Source organism: Passer domesticus, unplaced genomic scaffold (genome assembly GCF_036417665.1).
Source record: "Passer domesticus isolate bPasDom1 unplaced genomic scaffold, bPasDom1.hap1 HAP1_SCAFFOLD_237, whole genome shotgun sequence".
Lineage (NCBI taxonomy): Eukaryota > Metazoa > Chordata > Aves > Passeriformes > Passeridae > Passer > Passer domesticus.
This window is the reverse complement of record NW_026990016.1, coordinates 26295-48934: the sequence shown is the minus strand read 5'-3', so window position 1 is coordinate 48934 and position 22640 is coordinate 26295. Positions and strand designations below refer to the sequence as shown.

Sequence of the window (22640 nt, the reverse complement as noted above, 5' to 3'; positions counted from 1 at the left end):
TTTTTTGGGATTTTTTTGGGATTTTTGGGCTCTCCCGTGGCTGATCCCGGGCACGGCGCTGCTGAGCAGGAGCAGGGAACCCCTCGGGATGGGGAATTTTGGGCTGAAATCGCCCAGGATTTTGGGATTTTTGGGGAATTTGGAGATTTTATTCCCAGAATTTCTATTTTTTTGGGATTTTTGGGGATTTTTGGCTCTCACGTGGGTAATCCCGGGCACGGTGCTGCTGAGCAGGAGCAGGGTGCTGACGCTGACGCTCCGGACGTCGTCGCTCGTGGGATCCTCGGGATTTTCCTCTGGAATTCCGGGGGGCTGGGGGGAAAAACGGGGAGAAATTCCCAAAAAAAAATCAAATTTTGGGGTTCAGGGGTGGCCAGGGGGAAGGAAATGGGGAAAGGAGCAGGAAAGTGGGGGGAAAAAGGGGAAAAAAGGGGGGAAATGGGGGGGAAAGGAGCAGGAAGTGGAAAGGGAAAAGGGGAAAAAAAGGGAAAAATGGGGGAAAAGGAGGGGGGGAAAAGGAGGGGGGGAAAAGGAGGGGAAATGGGGGAAAAAAAGGGGAAATGTGGGAAAAAAGGGGGAAATGTGGGAACAGGAGTAGGAAAAAGAGGGGGAAAGGGAAAAGAAAAGGGAAAAATGTGGGGCAAAATGTGGGGAAAGAAGAGGGGAAAAGGGGGGAAATGGAAAAATTTGGGAAAAGGAGCAGGAAAAAAGGAGGAAAAGGGGGAAAATGGGGGGAAAAGAGGAGGAAAAAGAGAGGGGAAAAGGGAAAAATGTAGGAAAAGGAGCAGTAGAGGGAAAATGTGGGGAAAAAGTGGTAGAAAAAGAGGGGGGAAAATGGGAAAAATGTGGGAAAAATATCAGAAAAAGAAAAGGGAAAAAGCGGGGGAAGGGAAAAATTTGGGAAAAATAGTAGGAAAAAAGGAGGAAAGTGGGGGAAAAAGAGGGGGGAAATGTGAGAAAAAGAAGAAAAAAGGGGGGAAAAGGGGAAAATGTGGGAAAAGGAGTAGGAAAGAGGAGGTAAAGGGGGAAAAGGAGAAAAATGTAGGGAAAAGTGCAGGAAAAAGAAAAGGGGGAAAAGGGGGGGAAAGGAGCAGAAAAAAGCAGGAAAAATGTGGGGGAAAAGGAGGAAAAAGAGGAGGAAAAGGGGGAAAATGTGGGAAAAGGAGCAGGAAAAAGAAGGGGGAAAAGGGAGGAAAATGGAAAAATTTAGGAAAAAGAGCAGGAAAAAGCAGGAAAAGTGGAAAAAAGGGGAAATGGGGGAAAAGGAGCAGAAAAAAAGGAGGAAAAAGAGGAAGAAAAGGGGGAAAAAGTGTGGGAAAAAACAGCAAGAAGAGGAGGAGAAAAGGAAAAAGGGGAAAATGTGGGAAAAGGGAAAAATATCAGGAAAAGAAAGGGAAAAGGAGCAGGAAAAAAGAGGAGGGAAAAAAGGGGAAAATGTGGGAAATGAACGGGAAAAAGAAGAGAAAATTGGGGGGAAGGGGAGAAAATGGGGGAAAGGAGGAGGAAAAAGAAGAGAAAATGGGGGAAAAGGAGCACGGGAAAAGAGGGGGAAATGGGGGAAAAAGGGAAAAATGGGGGGAAAATGGGAAAATGTGGGAAAAGGAGCAAGGAAAGAGGAGGAAAAGGGGGGAAAAAGGAGAAAAATGTGGGGAAAAGTGCAGGAAAAAAGGAGGAAAAGGGGGGAAAAGGAGCAGGAAAAATGTGGGAAAAAGCAGGAAAAAGAGGAGGAAAAGGGGGAAAATGTGGGAAAGGAGCAGGAAAAAGAAAAAGGGTAAAGGGGAAAAATTTGGGAAAAGGAGCGGGGAAAAAAAGAAGCAAAAGGGGAAAAAGAGCAGGAAAAAGAGGGGGGAAAGGGGGGGGAAAGGGAAAAATTTGGGGAAAAAAAGTAGGAAAAAAGGAGGAAAAGGATCAGGAAAAAGAAGAGGGAAAAATGAGGGAAAAAGAGCAGGAGAAAGAGAGGGGAAAAGGGGAAAATGTAGGAAAAGGAGCGGTAGGAGGGAAAATGTGGGGAAAAAGTGGCAGAAAAAGAGAGGGGAAAAATGGGACAAATGTGGGGAAAATATCAGAAAAATAAGAGGGGAAAAGGGGGAAAATGTGGGGGAAAAGAACAAGAAAAAGAGGAGGGAAAAGGGGGGAAAAAGGGGAAAATGTGGGAAAAATATCAGGAAAAAAGAGGAGGGAAAAAATGGGAAAATGTGGGAAATGAATGGGAAAAAGAAGAGAAAATGGGGGAAAGGGAGAAAATGGGGGAAAAGAGCAGGAAAAAGAGGAGGATATGGGGGAAAAATGAGAAAAATGTGGGAAAAAGTGCAGGAAAAAGGGGGGAAAAGGAGCCAAAAAAAAGGAGGAAAATGTAGGAAAAAGGAGGAAAAAGAGGAGGAAAAGGGGAAAAATGTGGGAAAAGGAGCAGGAAAAAGAAGAGGGGAAAAGGGAGAAAAAAGGGAAAAATTGGGAAAAGGAGTAGAAAAAAGAAGGAAAAAGGGGAAAAAAGGAAAATGGGGAAAAGCAGCAGAAAAAAGGAGAAAAAAGGAGAAAAAAGGGGAAAAGTGTGGGGAAAACAGCAAGAAAAAGAGAAGGGGAAAAAAGGGGAAGAGGGGAAAATGGGGGAAAAGGAAGCAGGAAAAAAGGGGGAAAATGTGGGGGAAAGAGCAAGAAAAAGAGGAGGGAAAAAAGGGAGAAAATGTGGGAAAGGAGGAGGAAAAAGAAGAGGAAATGGGGGAAAAATGGGAAAAGTGTGGGGAAAAAAGGGAAAAATGAGGGAAAAGGAGGAGGAAAAAATGAGGGGAAAAGGGGAAAATGTAGGAAAAAAGCAGGGAAAAGGAGCAGTAGTGGGAAAATTTGGGGGAAAAGTGGTAGAAAAAGAGAGGGGGAATTGGAAAAAATGTGGGAAAAGGAGCAGGAAAAGAAGAGGGGGGAAAGGGGGAAAATGTGGGGGAAAAGAGCAAGAAAAAAGGAGGGAAAAAAAGGGGGAAAAGGAGGAAAATGTGGGAAAAATATCAGGAAAAGAGAAAAGGAAGAGAAAAAGAGAAGGGAAAAAATGGGAAAATGTGGGAAACGAATGGGAAAAAGAAAATGTGGGAAAAGGAACAGGAAAAAGAAGAGGGGAAAATGGGGAAAATGGAAAAATTTGGGGAAAGGAGCAGGAAAAAAGGCAAAGGGGAAAAAAGGAAAATGGGGGAAAAGAACAGGAAAAAGAAAACGGGAAAAGGGAAAAATGTAGGAAAAGGAGCAGGAAAAGAGGAAGGAAAAAAGGTGAAAATGTGGGAAATGAATAGGAAAAAGAGAGAAAATGGGGAAATGAGAAAAATGTGGGGAAAAGAGGAGGAAAAAGGGGAGAGGAAAGGGGGAAAATGTGGGAAAAGAAGCAAGGAGAGGAGGAAAAGGGGGGAAATGTGGGGGAAAAAAGGAGGGGAAAGTGAGGGACAGGGAAAAATGCAGGAAAAACAGGAGAGAAAAAGTGGGAAAACGGAAAGGGAAAAAGGAGGAAAATGTGGGGAAAAGAGCAGGAAAAAGAGGAGGAAAAAAGGGGGAAATGTGGGAAAAGAAGCACGAAAAAAGGAGGAAAAGGGGAAAAAGGGGAAAAATGGGGGAAAAGGAGCAGGAAAAAGGAGCAGTAGGGGGAAAATGGGTGGGAAAGTGGTAGGAAAAGAGAGGGGAAAATGTGGGAAAAATATCAGGGAAAGAAAGGGAAAAGGAGCAGGAAAAAGAGGAGGGAAAAAATGGGAAAATGTGGGAAATGAACGGGAAAAAGAAGAGAAAATGGGGGGGAAAGGGGAGAAAATGGGGGAAAAGGAGGAGGAAAAAGGAGAAAAAAAGGAGGAAAAGGGGGAAAGTGTGGGAAAAACAACAAGAAAAAGAGGAGGGGGAAAAAAGGGAGAAAATGTGGGAAAAGGAGGAGGAAAAAGAAGAGGAAATGGGGGAATGAGAAAAATGGGGGAAAAAGGGGAAAATGTGGGAAAAGAAGGAGAAAAAAAATGAAGAGGGGAAAAGGGGAAAATGTAGGGAAAAGGAACGGGAAAAGGAAGCAGAAAAAGGGGGAAAAGTGGGGAAAAGAGCAGGAAAAAGAAGAGGGAGAAAAGGAGGGAAATGTGGGAAAAGGAACAGGAAAAATGGGGGAAAAGGGGAAAAAAGGGAAAAAATGTGGGGAAAGGAACGGGAAAATGAGGAGGAAAAGGGGGAAAAGGGGAAATGTGAGAAGAGAAGGGAAAAGTTGGGAAAAGGATGGGGAAATGTGGGAAAAATGGTGAGAAATGTAAAAAATTGGGGGGAATGGTGAGAATTTTGGAAAAAGTGGCAGGAGAGGGAAAATTGGGAAAAGGAGGGGAAATGGGGAAAGGGTGGGAAAAGAATGGGAAAATTGGGAAAAGGATGGAGAAGGATGGGAACAATTAGGGAAAGGGTGGGAAAAAATGGGGAAATATAAAAAAAAAGGTGAAAAGTTAGGAAAAAACGGGAGAAAAATTGGGGAAGGATGGGGAAATAATGAAAAAATGTGGTAACAGGAAAAAGAAGGGGGAAAGTTGGGAGAAGGATGGGAAATAGGAAAAAAAGGGGAAAAAGTTAGGAAAAAATGGGGAAAAATTGGGAGAAGGATGGAGAAAAATTGGGAAAAGTTGGGAAAAATTAGGAAAAAATGGGGAAAATTGGGAGAAGGGGAAATTTGGAAAAAGTTGGGAAAAGACTGGGAAAAATAAGGAAAAATGGGGGGAAATCGGGAAAAAATAGGGAAAAATGAGGGACAAGGAAGGGGAAATCTGGGAAAAGTTGGGAAAAATGGGGAAAAATTGGGGAAAATTAGGAAAAATGGGGAAAATTGGGAAAAAATGGGGAAAATGAGGGAAAAGGGAGGGGAAATCTGGGAAAAGGTTGGAAAGGTTGGAAAAAATTGGGAAAAATTAGGAAAAAAGGGGGGAAAATGGGAAAAATGGGGAAAAACTGGGAAAAGGGATGGGAAATTTGGGAAAAGTTGGGAAAAGACTGGGAAAATAAGGAAAAATGGGGGGGAAATTAGGAAAAAATGTGGAAAATTGGGAAAAGGGAGGGGAAATTTGGGAAAAAATGGGGAAAATGGGGAAAAATTGGAAAAAGGAAGGGGAAATTTGGGGAAAGTTGGGAAAAGACTGGGAAAATATGGAAAATGGGGGAAAATGGGGAAAATAGGAAAAATTGGGAAAAAATGGGGAAAAATGAGGGAAAAGGGAGGGGAAATTTGGGAAAAGTTGGGAAAAGGTTGGGAAAAATAGGAAAAAATGGGGGGAAATTGGGAAAAATGGGGGAAAATTGGGAAAAGGCAGGCAAAATTTGGGAAAAGTTGGGAGAAGTTGGGAAAAATGGTGGGAAATTGTAGAAAAATGGGGAAAATTGGGAAAAAATGGGGAAAATGAGGGAAAAGGGAGGGGAAATCTGGGAAAAGTTGGGAAAAGGTTGGGAAAAATAAGGAAAAATGGGGGAAAATTAGGAAAAAATGGGGAAAAAATGGGGAAAAATTGGGAAAAATGAGGGAAAAGGTTGGGAAAACTTGGGAAAAGTTGGGAAAAGATGGGAAAAGTTGGGCATTGTGACCTGGTCCGAGGGCAGGGCGCACTGGTGCACCAGGAACTCCAGCAGAGCCTCGGCCCCCGGCTGCTGCAGGTGCCCGTGGTGGGCCAGGGCACTGATCAGCTGCACCAGGGCACGCCGCACCTGGGGGGAAAAACAGGGAAAATGGTGAAAATGGGGAAAAACGGTGAAAAAATGGGGAAAACGGTGAAAAAATGGGGAAAACGGTGAAAAAATGGGGGAAACCGGTGAAAAAATGGAGAGAAATGGTGAAAAAATGGGGGAAAACGGTGAAAAAATGGAGAGAAACGGTGAAAAAAATGGGGGAAAACAGTGAAAAAATGGGGAGAAACGGTGAAAAAATGGAGAGAAACGGTGAAAAAATGGGGAGAAACGGTGAAAAAATGAGAAAATATGGGGGAAAATGGGGGAAAATGGAGAGAAATGGTGAAAAATGGAGAAAAACAGGGAAAATATGGGGGAAAATGAGGGGAAACCGTTGAAAACGTGGGGAGAAATGGTGAAAAAATGGGGCAAAAAGGTGAAAAAACGGGGAAAATATGTGGGGAAACGGTGGAAAAATAGAGAAAAATGGGGAAAATTGGAAAAAACAGGGAAAAAATGGGGGAAAAAAGGAGAAAAAATGGGGAAAAATGGGGAAAAACAGTGAAAAATGGGGGGAAAATGGGGAAAAAATGGGGAAAATGGGAGTGAGGAGCAGGGATCAGGTGCAGCAGGGCACGCCTCAGCTGAGGAGGAAAAACAGAATTTTGGGGAAAAAAGGTGAAAAAATGGGGAGAAAGGGAGAAAAAAGGCGGAAAATATGGGGGAAAATGGGGGACAAACCAGTGAAAAAATGGAGAAAAACACTGAAAAATGGTCCAAAATGGGGGAAATATGGGGAAAAAACAGGGGAAAAGAGGGGGAGAAACAGAAAAAAATTGGAATTCCAAGAGAAAATGGGGAAAATTGGGGAAAAATGGGAAAAAATGGAAAAATGAAGAAATAAATGTTGGAAAAACAGGGGGAAAATGAGGAAAAATTGAGAAAAAAACAGGAAAAAATTGAGAAAAAAATGGGGGGGGGAATGGGGAAAATTAGGAATTCCGGGGAAAAAATGGGGAAAACCAGGAAAAATGGAGAAAAAACCATGGGAAAAACAGGGGAAAGTGAGGAAAAAATGGAGAAAACTTAGGGAAAAAATAGAGGAAAAAAATGGGGGACAATGGGGAAAAAATGGGAAAAATCAGGAAATAATGGAAAAAACTGGAGAAAATCAGGAATTCCTGGAAAAAAAAGGGAATTTTGGGGGTAAAAACAAGGAAAAATGGCAAAAAACCAGAGAAAAATGGAGAAAACTGGAAAAATGGGGGGGAATAGGGAAAAATAGGGAAAACCAGGGAAAAAGGGGGAAAAACACTGGAAAAACAGGTGGAAAATGAGGAAAAATTGAGGAAAAAAAAGGGAAAAAAATGGGAAAAATCAGGAATTCCTGGGTAAAAATAGGGAAAATCAAGAATTCCTAGAAAAACTGGAATTTTGGGGGTAAAACCAGGGAGAAATGGCAAAAAAACAGGGAAAAAATCTGGGAAAACCAGGAAAAAATGGGGAAAAGAGGGAATTCCTGGAAAAAACTGGGAATTTTGGGGGAAATAATGGAAAAAATAGGGGGGAAATGGACAAAAAAGGGAAAAAAAATGAAATTAACCTCCCCTGTAGCGCCCCCTAGGGGCCGGGAAGGGCAGCGGGGTTTGGGATTTTTGGGAATTTTGGGATTTTTGGAATTTTCCAGGGAATTCCAGGAAAAGTTGGGAATACCTTGGGGCTCCCGTCCTGCAGGGGAACTTTCAGGGCAGAGAGGATGGAAGCTTTCTGCATTTCCATCTGGGAAGCTGAAAAAAAATGTGAATTTGGGATGGGAAAATGCCAAGAAATGCCAAATAAATCCCAGAATTATTCTTCAACAAATGCCAGCAGAGCCACAGAAGCTGCCTGGAAAACTCCCCCAAAATTCCCCTAAATGTCTCAATAAATCCCCCCAAAAATATCCCATAAAATCAACAAACACAACCCATAAAACTTCCACAAAAATCTCAGTAAAATTCCTATAAAACCCTGATAAAGACCCCATAAAAACCCCAATAAATCCCAATTAAAATCCCATAAAATTCCCATTAAAACCCCAATAAAACCCCCATAAAAACCCCCAATAAATCCCATTAAAATCCCATAAAATTCCCATTAAAACCCCAATAAAACCCCCCATAAAAACCCCAATAAATCCATAAAATTCCCATTAAAACCCCCATAAAAACCCCTAATAAATCCCATTAAAAACCTCAAATAAACCCCTCTAAACCCCCAATAACTCCCATTAAAACCCCCATTAAACCCCCAATAAATCCCATTAAAAACCCCATTAGAACCCCATTAAATTCACAATAAATCCCATTAAAAACCCCATTAGAACCCCATTAAACCCCCAATAAATCCCATTAAAACCCCACAAAACCCCCAATAAATCCCATTAAAACCCCCACAAAACCCCCAATAAATCCCATTAAAACCCCACAAAAACCCCGATAAACCCCATTAAAACCCCACAAAAACCCCATTAAAACCCCACAAAAACCCCAATAAACCCCATTAAAACCCCACAAAAACCCCAATAAATCCCATTAAAACCCCACAAAAACCCCAATAAATCCCATTAAAACCCCACAAAAACCCCAATAAATCCCATTAAAAACCCCAATAAACCCCCATTTAACCCCCATTAAACCCCCAATAAATCCCATTAAAACCCCCATTAAACCCCCAATAAATCCCATTAAAACCCCCATTAAACCCCCAATAAATCCCATTAAAAACCCCACTAAACCCCCAATAAATCCCATTAAAATCCCCGTAAAAATCCCATTAAAAACCCCAATAAATCCCATTAAATCCCCCATACCAAACCCCACTAAACCCCCATTAAACCCCCATTAACCCCTGCGTGCCCGGCGCTCACGGTGGCTGTTGAGGAGGTGGCGCAGCAGCAGCAGGCGCCCCCTGGCGGTGCCGCTCGGGGCCGCTCTCCAGGCGCGGCAGCAGCCACTGCACCAGGCGCTCCGGGAACGGACCCGCTGCGTTTGGGGCGAAAACGGGCCATTTTGGGAAAATCCTGCCGTTCCGGGGAATCGGGGAGCTCGGCAGGGGGGGATGACGGGGTTTTGGGGAAATCAGGAAAAAAATTGGGGAGTTTTGGGGAAAAAACAGCGATTTTCTGGGGAAAATACGGGAGATTCGGGAGGAGAAAATGGGAAATTTTGGGGAGAACAGGATGGAATTTTGTAGGAAATTTGTGGGATTTTGGGGGAAAATCACGGGATTTTGGGAAAATATGGACAGTTTGGGGGAAGATAACAGGATTTTGGGGGAAATCAGGGAATTTTGGGGGGAAATGGTGGGATTTTGGGGGGAAATCAGGGAGTTTTGGAGTTGGAGCTGCTCTGGGAAGGGGGAAAATCTGGGAAATCTGGGGGAAAATCTTGGAATTTTGGGAAAATCTGAGAGTTTGGGGGGGAATGACAGGATTTTGGGGAAATCAGGGAGTTTTGGGGGAAATCAGGGAATTTTGGAGAAAAATACGTGAAATTTTGGAGGAAAAAATGTGGAATTTTGGGGAGAAAAGGATGGAATTTTGTAGAAAATTTGTGGAATTTTGGGGGAAAATCATGGGATTTTGGGAAAATATGGGGAGTTTGGGGAAAGATAATGGGATTTTGGGGGGAAATCAGGGGATTTTGGGGGGAATTTGTGGGATTTTGGGAAGAATCAGGGAGTTTTGGGAGTTGGAGCCACTCTGGGTTTTGGAAGAAATCAGGGAGTTTTGGAGTTGGAGCCACTCTGGGAATGGACCCGCTGAGTTTGGGGGAAAAACGGGGGATTTTGGGAAAAATCCTGGAATTCTGGGGGAATCCAGGAGCTCGGGAGGGGGGACATGACGGGGTTTGGGGAAATCAGGAAAAAAAATTAAGGATTTTGGGGAAAAAACAGCGATTTTCTGGGGAAAATACGGGAGATTTCGGAGGAAAATTGGTGAAATTTTGGGGAGCAAAGGATGGAATTTTGCAGAAATTTGTGGGATTTTGGGGGGAAATCATGGGATTTTGGGAAAATATGGGGAGTTTGGGGGAAGGTAATGGGATTTTGGGGGGAAATCAGGGAATTTTGGGGGGAATTTGTGGGATTTTGGGGAGAAATCAGGGAGTTTTGGGAGTTGGAGCCACTCTGGAAGGGACCCGCTGGGATTTTGGGGAAAAAACAGAGAATTTTGGTAAAAATCCAGGAATTCTGGGGGGAAATCTGGGAGTTTGGGAGGAAGTGACAGGATTTTGGGAAATCAGGAAAAAAATTGGGGAGTTTTGGGGAAAAAACACCAATTTCTGGGGAAAATATGTGAGATTCTGGAGGAGAAAACGGGAAATTTTGGGGAGAAAAGGATGGAATTTTGTAGGAAATTTTGTGGGATTTTGGGGGAAAATCAAGGGATTTTGGGAAAATATGGGCAGTTTGGGGGAAGATAACGGGATTTTGGGGGAAATCAGGGAATTTTGGGGGGAATTTGTGGGATTTTGGGGAGAAATCAGGGAGTTGTGGGAGTTGGAGCACTCGGGGAATGGACCCGCTGAGTTTGGGGGAAAAACGGGGGATTTTGGGAAAAATCATGGAATTCTGGGGGAATCCGGGAGCTCGGCAGGGGGGACATGACGGGGTTTTGGGGAAATCAAGGAGTTTTGGGAAAAATTTTGGGGAAAAAAACATGAGATTCAGGAGAAAACATGTGAAATTGTGGGGAGAAAATTTGTGGAATTTTGGGGAAAAACATGGGATTTTGGGAAAATATGGGGAGTTTGGGGAAAGAGAATGGGATTTTGGGAGAAAATCATGGGATTTTGGGGGAGAAAATCGAGGATTTTGGAGGAAAATACGTGAGACTTTGGAGGAAAAACCATGGAATTTTGGGGAGAAAGTGATGGAATTTTGTCGAGAATTTGTGGGATTTTGGGGGAAACCAGGGAGTTTTGGTAAAATACGGGAGTTTGGGGGGAAAATCGTGGGATTTTGGAGGAAAATCGTGGGATTTGGGAGGGAATTTGTGGGATTTTGGGGGGAAATCAGGGAGTTTTGGGAGTTGGAGCCACTCTGGGAAGGGACACACTGGGATTTTGGGGAAAAAACAGAGAATTTTGGTAAAAATCCAGGAATTCTGGGGGGAAATCTGGGAGTTTGGGGAGGAAGTGACAGGATTTTGGGAAATCAGGAAAAAAATTGGGGAGTTTTGGGGAAAAAACAGCGATTTTCTGGGGAAAATACGGGAGATTTCGGAGGAAAATTGGTGAAATTTTGGGGAGCAAAGGATGGAATTTTGTAGGAAATTTGTGGGATTTTGGGGGGAAATCATGGGATTTTGGGAAAATATGGGGAGTTTGGGAAAGAGAATGGGATTTTGGGGGGAAATCAGGGAATTTTGGGGGGAATTTGTGGGGATTTTGGGGAGAAATCAGGGAGTTTTGGGAGTTGGAGCCACTCGGGAAGGGACACACTGGGATTTTGGGAAAAAACAGAGAATTTTGGTAAAAATCCAGGAATTCTGGGGGAAATCTGGGAGTTTGGGGAGGAAGTGACAGGATTTTGGGAAATCAGGAAAAAAAATGAGGAGTTTTGGGGAAAAAACAGCGATTTTATATGGGGAGTGTGGGGGAAGATAACGGGATTTTGGGGGAAATCAGGGAATTTTGGGGGGGAATTTGTGGGATTTTGGGGGGAAATCAGGGAGTTTTGGGGGGAATAATGGAGTTTTGGGGATAAATTTTGGGGAATTTTGGGGAAAATCAAGGAATTTTGGAGAAAAATATATGAAATTTTGGAGGAAAAAATATGGAATTTTGGGGAGAAAAGGATGGAACTTTGTAGAGAATTTGTGGAATTTTGGGGGAAATCATGGGATTTTGGGAAAATCCGGGAGTTTGGGGGAAAATCCGGGAAGATTTGGGGGATTTTGGGGGGAAATCAGGGAGTTTTGGGAGTTGGAGCTGCTCTGGGAAGGGACCCACTGGGATTTTGGGGAAAAACCACAGATTTTTGGGAAAAATCCAGCAATTCTGGGGGAAAATCTTGGAATTTTGAGAAAATCAAAGGATTTGGGGGAAATATGGGAATTTTGGGGAAAAACAGAGAATTTCTGGGGAAAATACGTGAGACTTTAGAGAAAAATACACAAAATTTTAAGGAGGAAATTCTGGAATTTTGTCGAAAATTTGTGGGATTTTGGGGGGAAGATAAGGGGATTTTGGGAAAATATGGGGAGTTTGGGGGAAATTTTGGGGGAAAATATTGGCATTTTGAAAAAAATCGGGGAGTTTTGGTGGAAATAAAGGGATTTTGGGGGGGAATATTGGGATTTTGGGGGAAATTGTGGAATTTTGGGAAAATCCAGAAATTTTGGGAGGAAGTAATGGGATTTTGAGGGAAAATCACAAGATTTAGGAAAAAAATAGGGAATTTTGGGGGAAAATTATTGGATTTTCAGGCAAAACTACAAAATTTTGGGGAAACATCAAGGAAGTTTTAATTGAAAAATCATGGAATTTTGGGTGAAAATCATTTGATATTGTGGGTATTATGGGATATTGAGGGAAATGGTGGCGATTTTGGGGAAAATCAGGGAATTTTTGGGAAAATCAAGGAATTTTGGAGGAAAAGAAGGAAATTTTGGGAGAAAATTGTGGAATTTTGGGAAAAATCCAGAAATTTTAGAGAGAAGTAATGGGACATTGGGTAAAAATCAGGGAATTTTTGGGGATAAATAATGGAAATTTGGTGTAAATTTGTGAATTTCTGGAAGGAAATGGTCAAATTTTGGGGGGAAATCGTGGAATTTTGGGGAAATTTGGGAATTCCTGTGGAAATAATAGAATTTTAGGGGAAAATAATGCAATTTTGGACAGGGAATTTGGGGGGTAAATTATGGAATTGGGGAAAAATCAGGGAATTTTGGTGGGAAATGTGGGAATTTAGGGGGAAAACAACAGAATTTGGCAGGAAAATTCAAGGAAATTCAGGGGAAAATCTAGAATTTTGGGAAAATCTGTGAATTTTGGGGAAATAATGAAATTTTTGTGGGGAAAACTCAGGGAATTTTAGGAGTAAACACTGGGATTTTGGGGATAATTGTGGAATTTTGAGGGAAAATCAGGAAATTCCTGGGGAAATAATGGAATTTTGGGGGAAAAGAAGAGAATTTTGGGGAGGAACTCAGGGAGTTTGAGGGGGAATTTTGGGAATTTTGGACTGGATTTGGGGATTTCTCACCCAGGACGGAGAAGCAGCGCAGCAGCTCCGTGTGGTTCTTGCTGCTCGTGGGGATGTTGGGATCAGCTGGAGCACACATCTGGGGGTAAAAAACACGGAAAAATCATGGGAAAATTCAGGGAAAAATTCGGGAAAAATTGCCAGAAAAGTTCTGGAAAGATTTGGGAAAAGTCGGGGAAAATCCCAGGAAAATTCAGAAAAAAATCAGGGAAAATTGGGGGAAAAAATCCTGGAAAAATTCAAGAAAAGTCTGGGAAAAATCCCAGGAAAATTCAGAAAAAATTCAGGAAAAAATTGGGGAAAAAATTCTGGAAAAATTTGGGAAAAGTCGGGGAAAAATCCCAGGAAAATTCAGAAAAAAATCAGGAAAAAAATGGGGAAAAAATCCTGGAAAAATTCAAGAAAAGTCTGGAAAAATCCCAGGAAAGTTCAGAAAAAATTCAGGAAAAAATTGGGGAAAAAATCCTGGAAAAATTTGGGAAAAGTCTGGGAAAAATCCCAGGAAAGTTCAGAAAAAATTCAGGAAAAAAATGGGGAAAAAATCCTGGAAAAATTTGGGAAAAGTTGGGGAAAAATCCCAGGAAAATTCAGAAAAAATCAGGAAAAAATTGGGGAAAAAATCCTGGAAAAATTTGGGAAAAGTCAGGGAAAAATCCCAGGAAAGTTCAGAAAAAAATTCAGGAAAAATTGGGGAAAAAATCCTGGAAAAATGACAGAAAATAAAGGAAAGATCTGGGGGAAATCCTGGGAAAGCCTGGAAAAAAACAGGGAAAAATACCAGAAAAATTCAGGAAAAGTCTGGAAAATGTCTGGGAAAATCCTGGGAAAAATCCCAGAAAAATCCAGGGAAAGCCTAGAAAAAATTGGGGAAAAATCCTGGGAAAATCTCAAAAAAATCACAGAAAAATCCAAGGAAAGCCTGAAAACAATTTGGGGAAAATCCTGGAAAAATTGGGGAAAATTGGGGGAAAATCCCAGAAAAATCCTGGGAAAACTCAAGAAAAAATCCTGGAAAACTTTGGGAAAAAATCTGGGGCAAATCCTGGGAAAGCCTGGAAGAAACTGGGGAAAAATCCTGAAAAAATACGAGAAAAAATCAGGAAAAGTCCAGGAAAATCCTGGGAAAAATTGGGGGAAAATCCCAGAAAAATCCCGGGAAAGTCTGGAAAAAATGGGGAAAAATCCTGGGAAAATTTGGGAAAAGTCTCAGGAAAGCCTGGGAAAAATTCAGGGAAAATTACAGGAAAAATCCTGGAAAAGTCTGGGGAAAAGTGGAAAAAATCCCAGAAAAGAAAAAGAGAAAAGTTCATTAAAAATTCCAGGAAAATCCCAGAGAAATCCTGGAAAATTTGGGGGGAAAATACAGGAAAAATCCCAGAAAAATCCTGAGAAAGCCAGGGAAAAATCTGGGAAAAATTTGGGGAAAATCTTGGGAAAAGATGGGAAAAATCCAGGGAAATTTCAGGAAAAGTTTGGAAAAAATCCCAGGACAGCCTGAGAAAAATTTGTAAAAAATCTGGGAAAAATACAGGGAAAAATATGGGGAAAAGCCCAGAAAAATCTTGGGATAATCTTGGGAAAATCTCCAGGAAAAATCCAGAAAAAATTCAGGGACATTCCTGGAAAAATCCAGGAAAATCCAGCAAAAATCTGGGAAAAATCCAGGAAAATCTGGGGGAAATTTAGGAAAAATTCAGGAAAAAAATTTCAAATATCTGGGAAAAATTCAGGAATAATCCAGGAAAACCCAGAAAAAAATCTGGGAATTTCCCAGGAAAATCTAGAGAAAATTCAGGAAAAATCCAGGAAAAGTTTTTGGTTTTTTTTTTTTTTAATCTGATAAAAATTCTGGGAAAAAAATCCAGAAAAATCCAGAAAATATCTGTGAATTTCCCAGGAAAATCTGGGGGAAATTCAGAAAAAAATCCAGGAAAAGAAAATTCTAAAAATCTGGGGGGGGATTCTGGAGCAATCCATGAAAAGTTCTGGAAAAAACCCAGAAAATTCCAGGGAAAATCCAGGAATTTTTTTTTTTTTTAAATCTCGGAAAAATCCAGGAAAAATTCCAGCAAAAATCTGGGAATTTTCCAGGAAAATCTGGGGGAAATTCAGGAAAAATCCAGGAAAAAAATGTTAAAATCTGTGAAAAATTCTGGAAAAATCCAGGAATTTTTTTTTTCTAAATCTGGGAAAAATTCTGGGAAAAATTCTGGGAAAATCTAGGAAAAATCCAGAAAAATCAGGGAGAAATTCAGGAAAAATACAGGAAAAATTATTTTTAAATCTGAGAAAAATTCTGGAAAAATCCAGGAAAAAAATCTGGGAATTTTCCAGGAAAATCTAGGGGAAATCAGAAAAAATCCAGGAAAAAAATTTAAAATCTGTGAAAAATTCTGGAAAAATCCAGGAATTTTTTTTTTTTTAGAATCTGGAAAAAACCCCAGAAAAATCTAGGAAAAAATCCAGGAAAAAGCTAGGGGGAAAATCCAGAAAAGTTCATGGAAAATCTGGAGGAAATTCAGGAAAAATCCACGGTGGTTTTTTTTTGTGTGTTTTTTTTTTTTTACAATCTGAGAAAATTCTGGAAAAATCCAGGAGAAATTCTGGTAAAAAATCCAGGAAAAAACTGGGGGAAATTCAGGAAAAATCCAGGCAAAATTCAGGAAAATCTGGGAGAAATTCAGGAAAAATCCAGGAAACAGTTTTTTAAAATGTGGAAGAAATCCTGGAAAAATCCAGGAATTTTTTTTTTTTTTTTTTTTAAATCTGGGAAAAATGCTGGAAAAATCGAGGAACAATTTCTTAAACATCTGGGGGAAAATCCAGGAAAAATTCTGGAAAAATCCAGGAACAATTTCTTGAACATCTGGGGAAAATCCAGGAAAAATTCTGGAAAAATCCAGGAACAATTTCTTAAACATCTGGGGAAAAAAATCTGGAAAAATCCAGGAACAATTTCTTAAACATCTGGGGAAAAAATTCCGGAAAAATCCAGGAACAATTTCTTAAACATCTGGGGAAAAAAATCTGGAAAAATCCAGGAACAATTTCTTAAAAATCTGGGGAAAAAAATCTGGAAAAATCCAGGAACCATTTCTTAAACATCTGGGGAAAAAATTCTGGAAAAATTCAGGAACAATTTCTTAAAAATCTGGGGAAAAAATTCTGGAAAAATCCAGGAACAATTTCTTAAAAATCTGGGGAAAATCCAGGAAAAATGCTGGAAAAATCCAGGAACAATTTCTTAAAAATCTGGGGAAAAAATTCTGGAAAAATCCAGGAACAATTTCTTAAACATCTGGGGAAAATCCAGGAAAAATTCCAGAAAAATCCAGGAACAATTTCTTAAAAATCTGGGGAAAAAAATCTGGAAAAATCCAGGAACAATTTCTTAAACATCTGGGGAAAATCCAGGAAAAATGCTGGAAAAATCCAGGAACAATTTCTTAAAAATCTGGGGAAAATCCAGGAAAAATTCTGGAAAAATCCAGAATAATTCAGGAAAGGAATCCAATAAAAACCTGGGAATTTCCTGGAAGAATCCTGGGTGGTTTTGGGGGGAATGCAGGGAATTTGGGGTGGGCATGAATTCCTGACCTGGGCCAGCAGCGCCGCCAGCAGCGGCTCCAGGTGCGGCTCCAGCGCGCGGCTGCCCCGCGCCGCCCACGCCTCCAGCAGCTGGCACAGGCTCTGCAAAATATTGGGGAAATATTGGGGGAAATTGGGAAAATGGGGAAAAAAATTGGGGGAAATATGGGGGGAATTGGGAAAAAAATTGGGGGAAATATGGGGGAAATATGGGGAAGATATGGGGAAAATTGGGGGGAAATATGGGGAAAATTGGGGGAAAATTCAGGGGAAATTGGGGAAAATATGGGGGAAATTGGGGGGAAATATGGGAAATAATGGGGGAAAAATAGCAGGAAATTTGGGGAAATTCAGAGAAAATTTGGGGGAGATATGGGGAAAATTGGGGGGAAATATGGGGAAAATTGGGGGGAAATTGGGGGAAAATTCAGGGAAAATTGGGAGAAATTGGGGGGAAATATGGGAAATAATGGGGGAAAATTTGAGGAAAATACAGGGGAAATTGGGGGGAATTTGGGAAATAATGGGGGAAAAATAGGAGAAAATTTGGAAGATTCTGAGAAAATTTGGGGGAGATATGGGGAAAATTGGGGGGAAACATGGGGAAAAATTGGGGGAAAATTCAGGGGAAATTGGGGGGAAATATGGGGGGAAATTGGGGGGAGAATTTGGGAAATAATGGGGGAAAAATAGGAGAAAATTTGGGAAGATTCTGAGAAAATTTGGGGGAAGATATGGGGGAAAATTGGGGGGAAATATGGGGAAAAATTGGGGGGAAATTCAGGGGAAATTGGGGAAAATACAGGGGAAATTGGGGGGAATATGGGAAATAATGGGGGAAAAATAGGAGAAAATTTGGGAAGATTCTGAGAAAATTTGGGGGAAATATGGGGAAAAATTGGGGGAAAATTCAGGGGAAATTGGGGAAAATCGGGGGAAATTGGGGGGAGAATTTGGGAAATAATGGGGGAAAAAATAAGAGAAAATTTGGGAAGATTCAGAGAAAATTTGGGGGGAGATATGGGGAAAATTGGGGGGAAAATTGGGGGGAATATGGCAAATAATGGGGGAAAATTTGAGGAAAATACAGGGGAAATTGGGGGGAATTTGGGAAATAATGGGGGAAAAATAGGAGAAAATTTGGGAAGATTCGGAGGAAATTTGGGGGAAATATGGGGAAAATTGGGGGGAAATATGGGGAAAAATTGGGGGAAAATTCAGGGGAAATTGGGGGGAAATATGGGGAAAAATTGGGGGGAAAATTCAGGGGAAATTGGGGGGAAATATGGGAAATAATGGGGGAAAAATAGGAGAAAATTTGGGAAGATTCAGAGGAAATTTGGGGGGAAATATGGGGAAAATTGGGGGGAAATATGGAGAAAATTGGGGGAAAATTCAGGGGAAATTGGGGAAAATCGGGGGAAATTGGGGGAAAATATGGGAAATAATGGGGAAAAAATCAGGAGAAAATTTGGGGAAATTCTGAGAAAATTGGGGGGAAATATGGGAGGAATTGGGGGGGAAATATAGGAAATAACGGGGAAAAAATAGGAGAAAATTTATGGGAAAATTCGGAGAAAATTTGGGGGGAAATATGGGGGACAATTGGAGGGAAATTGGGGAACAAATGGGGAAAAAATGAGGAGAAATTTGGGAAAACTCAGAGAAAATTTGGGGGAAATTGGGGGAAATCTGGGAAATAACTGGAAAAAATAGGAGAAAACTTGGGGGAAATATTGGCGGGAAATTGGGGGAAATTAGGAAAAAATTTGGGGGAAAGATGGGAAAATAATTGAGAAAAAATGGGGAAAAAATTAGGAGAAAATTTGGGGGAGATATGGGGAAAAACTGGGGGAAAATTCAGGGGAAATTGGGGGAAAATTGGGGGTAAAATGAGGGGAAATTGGGGGGAAATATGGGGGAAATTGGGGAAAAAACAGGAGAAAATTTGGGAAAATTTGGGGGAAATATGGGGAAAATTAGGGGGAAAATGGGTGGAAGTTGGAGAAAATAGGGGGGAAAATGAGGGGAAATATGGGGGGAATTTGGAAAATAATTGGGAAAAAACTTTGGGGAAATTCAGAGAAAATTTGGGGAAAATATGGGGGAAATTGGGGAGGAAATGGGGGAAAACCAGGAAAATTGGAGGAAAATACGGGAAATAATTGGGAAAATAATTGGGAAAAAATAGGAGAAAATTTGGGGGAAATATGGGAAAAAATTGGCAGAAAATTTGGGGAAATTGGGAGAACATTTGGGGGGAAATATGGGAAATAATTGGGAAAAATTGGGAAAAAATTAGGAGAGCATTTGGGGAAAATATGGGAAATAAGTGGGAAAAAATTAGGAGAAAATTTGGGGGAAAATGGGAAATAATTGGAAAAAATTAGGAGAAAATTTGGGGGAATATTGGGGAAAATTGGGGGAGAATTCAGGAAAAAATGGGGGAAAATTTGGGGACTATCCAGGATAAATCCAGGATAAATTTGGGAAAAAAACCCTGGAAAAATCCTGTGAAAAGCAGAATTTGGGGATGAGTGAAGCACCTTGGAGATGGGGAAGGGCTCCGGGTGCCTCCTGTAGAGCCCCAGCATGGCGGGGAAAGGTGGGGAGAAACTGGGGAGAATTGGGGGGAAAATTGGGGAGAATTGTGGGAAAATTGGGGGGAAACACCTGGGGAATTGGGGGAAATTGGGGGAACTTGAGGAAATGCAGGGTTTGGGGACAGGGAGGCACCTTGGAGATGGGGAAGGGCTCCGGGTGCCTCCTGTAGAGCCCCAGCACGGCGGGGAAAGGTGGAGAGAAATGGGGGGAAACACCTGGGAAATTGGGGGAAAATTGGAGGAAAATTGGGGAAAATTGGTGGGAACTTGAGGAAAAGCAGGGTTTGGGGGGCAGGGGGCCACCTTGGAGATGGGGAAGGGCTCCGGGTGCCTCCTGTAGAGCCCCAGCACGGCGGGGAAAGGTGGGGAGAATTGGGGAGAATTGGGGGGAAAATTGGGGGGAGAATTGTGGGAAAATTGGGGGGAAACACCTGGGAAATTGGGGGAAATTGGGGGAAATTGGGGGGAACTTGAGGAAAAGCAGGGTTTGGGGGCAGGGGGGGCACCTTGGAGATGGGGAAGGGCTCCGGGTGCCTCCTGTAGAGCCCCAGCACGGCGGGGAAATGTGGGGGAAAATTGGGGAGAATTGGGGGGAAAATTGGGGGGAGAATTGTGGGAAAATTGGGGGGAAACACCTGGGAAATTGGGGGAAATTGGGGGAAATTGGGGGGAACTTGAGGAAAAGCAGGGTTTGGGGGCAGGGGGGCACCTTGGAGATGGGGAAGGGCTCCGGGTGCCTCCTGTAGAGCCCCAGCACGGCGGGCAGCAGCCGCGGGAGCTGCTCCTGCAGCTGCTCCGGGGCCAGCAGGGAGCTCATGGGGCCCAGCGCCTCCAGCACGGCCAGGCGCACCTGCGGTGGGGCAGAGAGAGGGGGAGAGGTGGGATTCCTGATTGCAAATCCCAAACCTAACCCCATTCCCAATCCCAAACGCAAACCCAAACCCCAAACGCCAATCCCAAACCCCAAACTCAAACCCAAACTCCAATCCCAAACCCCAAACTCAAACCCAAATGCCTATCCCAATCCCAAACCCCAAACTCAAACCGAAACCCAAACCCCAAACTCAAACCCAAACTCCAATCCCAAACCCCAAACTCAAACCCCAATCCCAAACCCAAATCCTAAACTCAAACCCAAACTCCAATCCCAAACCCCAAGCTCAAACCCCAATCCCAAACCCAAATCCTAAACTCAAACCCAAACTCCAATCCCAAACCCCAAGCTCAAACCCAAACCCAAATCCTAAACTCAAACCCCAATCCCAAACCCAAATCCTAAACTCAAACCCAAACTCAAACCCAAACCCCAAACGCCAATCCCAAACCCAAATCCTAAACTCAAACCCAACTCCAATCCCAAACCCCAAGCTCAAACCCAAACCCAAATCCTAAAGTCAAACCCAAATGCCTATCCCAATCCCAAACCCCAAACTGAAACCCAAACCCAAATCCCAAACACCAATCCCAAACTCAAACCCAAACCCCAAACGCCAATCCCAAACCCCAAACTCAAACCCAAACTCCAATCCCAAACCCCAAGCTCAAACTCAAACCCAAATCCTTAACTCAAACCCAAATGCCTATCCCAACCCCAAACCCCAAACTCAAACCCAAACCCAAATCCCAAACACCAATCCCAAGCTCAAACCCAAACCCCGAACTCAAACCCCAATCCCAAACAAAAATCCTAAACTCAAACCCAAACTCCAATCCCAAACCCCAAAATCAAACCCAAACGCCAATCCCAATCCTAAACCCCAAACTCAAACCCAAACCCTAAACTCAAACCCCAAACGCCAATCCCAATCCCAAACCCCAAACCCCAATCCTACATCCCAAACTCCAAACCCGTTTCCCGCTTTCCCCTCGTGGCTCTGGGCCCATCCCTGATCCCAAACCCCAAACCCAAACCCAAACCCAAGCCCAAGCCCAAACCCAAACCCTATTCCCCAATCCCAAACCCCAAACTCAACCCCAAACCCCAATCCCAAACTCCAAACCTAAACTCCAACCCCCAAACCCAATCCTGATCCTAATCCCAATCCCGACCCCATTCCCACCTTCCTCTCTCAGCTCTGAACCCAACCCAAATCCCAATCCCCGATTCCCAAATCCCAATCCCCAAACCCAATGCTGTTCCCACCTTCCCACTGTGGCCCTGAGCCCATCCCTGATCCCAATCCCAAACCCCAATCCCACTATGGAATCCCTTCTCTGACCCCACTGCAGGCTCAGGGTCTCGAAGGCGGCTCCATCCCAATCCCAACAATCCCAACAATCCCAATAATCCCAACAATCCCAATAATCCCACCTTCCCCTCCCGGCTCTGGGCCCACTGCAGGCTCAGGGTCTCAAAGGCGGCCCCAATCCCAATAATCCCAATAATCCAAATAATCCCAACAATCCCAATCCCAACAATCCCACCTTCCCCTCCCGGCTCTGCGCCCACTGCAGGCTCAGGGTCTCAAAGGCCGCCCCAATCCCAATAATCCCAATAATCCCAATAATCCAAATAATCCCAACAATCCCAATCCCAATAATCCCAATCCCAATAATCCCAAGAATCCCAACAATCCAAATAATCCCACCTTTCCCTCCCGGCTCTGCACCCACTGCAGGCTCAGGGTCTCGAAGGCCGCCCCCACTCCAACAATCCCAATAATCCCAATAATCCCAACAATCCCAATAATCCCAATAATCCCACTCCCACCTTTCCCTCCCGGCTCTGGGCCCACTGCAGGCTCAGGGTCTCGAAGGCGGCCCCAATCCCAATCCCAACAATCCCAATAATCCCAATAATCCCACCTTTCCCTCTCTGCTCTGGGCCCACTGCAGGCTCAGGGTCTCCAAGGCGGCCCCAATCCCAATCCCAATCCCAATAATCCCAACAATCCAATAATCCCACCTTCCCCTCCCGGCTCTGGGCCCACTGCAGGCTCAGGGTCTCGAAGGCGGCCCCAATCCCAATAATCCCAATCCCAACAATCCCAATAATCCCAATAATCCCAACAATCCCAACAATCCCAATAATCCCACCTTTCCCTCTCTGCTCTGTGCCCACTGCAGGCTCAGGGTCTCGAAGGCGGCCCCAATCCCAATAATCCCAACAATCCCAATAATCCCAACAATCCCAACAATCCCACCTTCCCCTCCCGGCTCTGGGCCCACTGCAGGCTCAGGGTCTCGAAGGCGGCCCCCAGCCCTATCCCAACAATCCCAATAATCCCAACAATCCCAACAATCCCAATAATCCCAACAATCCCAATAATCCCAACAATCCCAACAATCCCACCTTCCCCTCCCGGCTCTGGGCCCACTGCAGGCTCAGGGTCTCGAAGGTGGCCCCCAGCTCGGGCGCGAAGGCGTCCCCGCGGATGGTGGGGTCGGGGCGCTGCTCCTGCCCCGCCAGGTACTCCTGGATGCTCTCGCTGAAACGCTGCAGGGCTGGGGAAACGTTCCGGAACGTTCCATGGAATGCCAGGAATTCTTGGAAATTTTGGGGAATTTTTGGGGGATTTTTGGGGGGATTTTTGAGGATTTTAGTTAGAAGTC

General features: G+C 43.2%; 1 protein-coding gene across 1 annotated transcript in view; it reads right to left on the bottom strand.

Moving 5' to 3' along the window:
* Nucleotides 1-201: 201 nt before the first annotated feature.
* The window catches only part of LOC135292222 (maestro heat-like repeat-containing protein family member 1), a gene marked incomplete at both ends in the record, with an annotated part of 44194 nt that continues 21755 nt past the window's right edge, over nucleotides 202-22640 (bottom strand). Inside the window, 8 exons of the mRNA XM_064406445.1 lie at nucleotides 202-312; nucleotides 5563-5682; nucleotides 7357-7430; nucleotides 8552-8666; nucleotides 12898-12976; nucleotides 16495-16587; nucleotides 19798-19938; nucleotides 22381-22532. Coding sequence (XP_064262515.1) covers nucleotides 202-312; nucleotides 5563-5682; nucleotides 7357-7430; nucleotides 8552-8666; nucleotides 12898-12976; nucleotides 16495-16587; nucleotides 19798-19938; nucleotides 22381-22532 — 885 coding nt within the window. The remainder of the gene's footprint in view (nucleotides 313-5562; nucleotides 5683-7356; nucleotides 7431-8551; nucleotides 8667-12897; nucleotides 12977-16494; nucleotides 16588-19797; nucleotides 19939-22380; nucleotides 22533-22640) is intronic.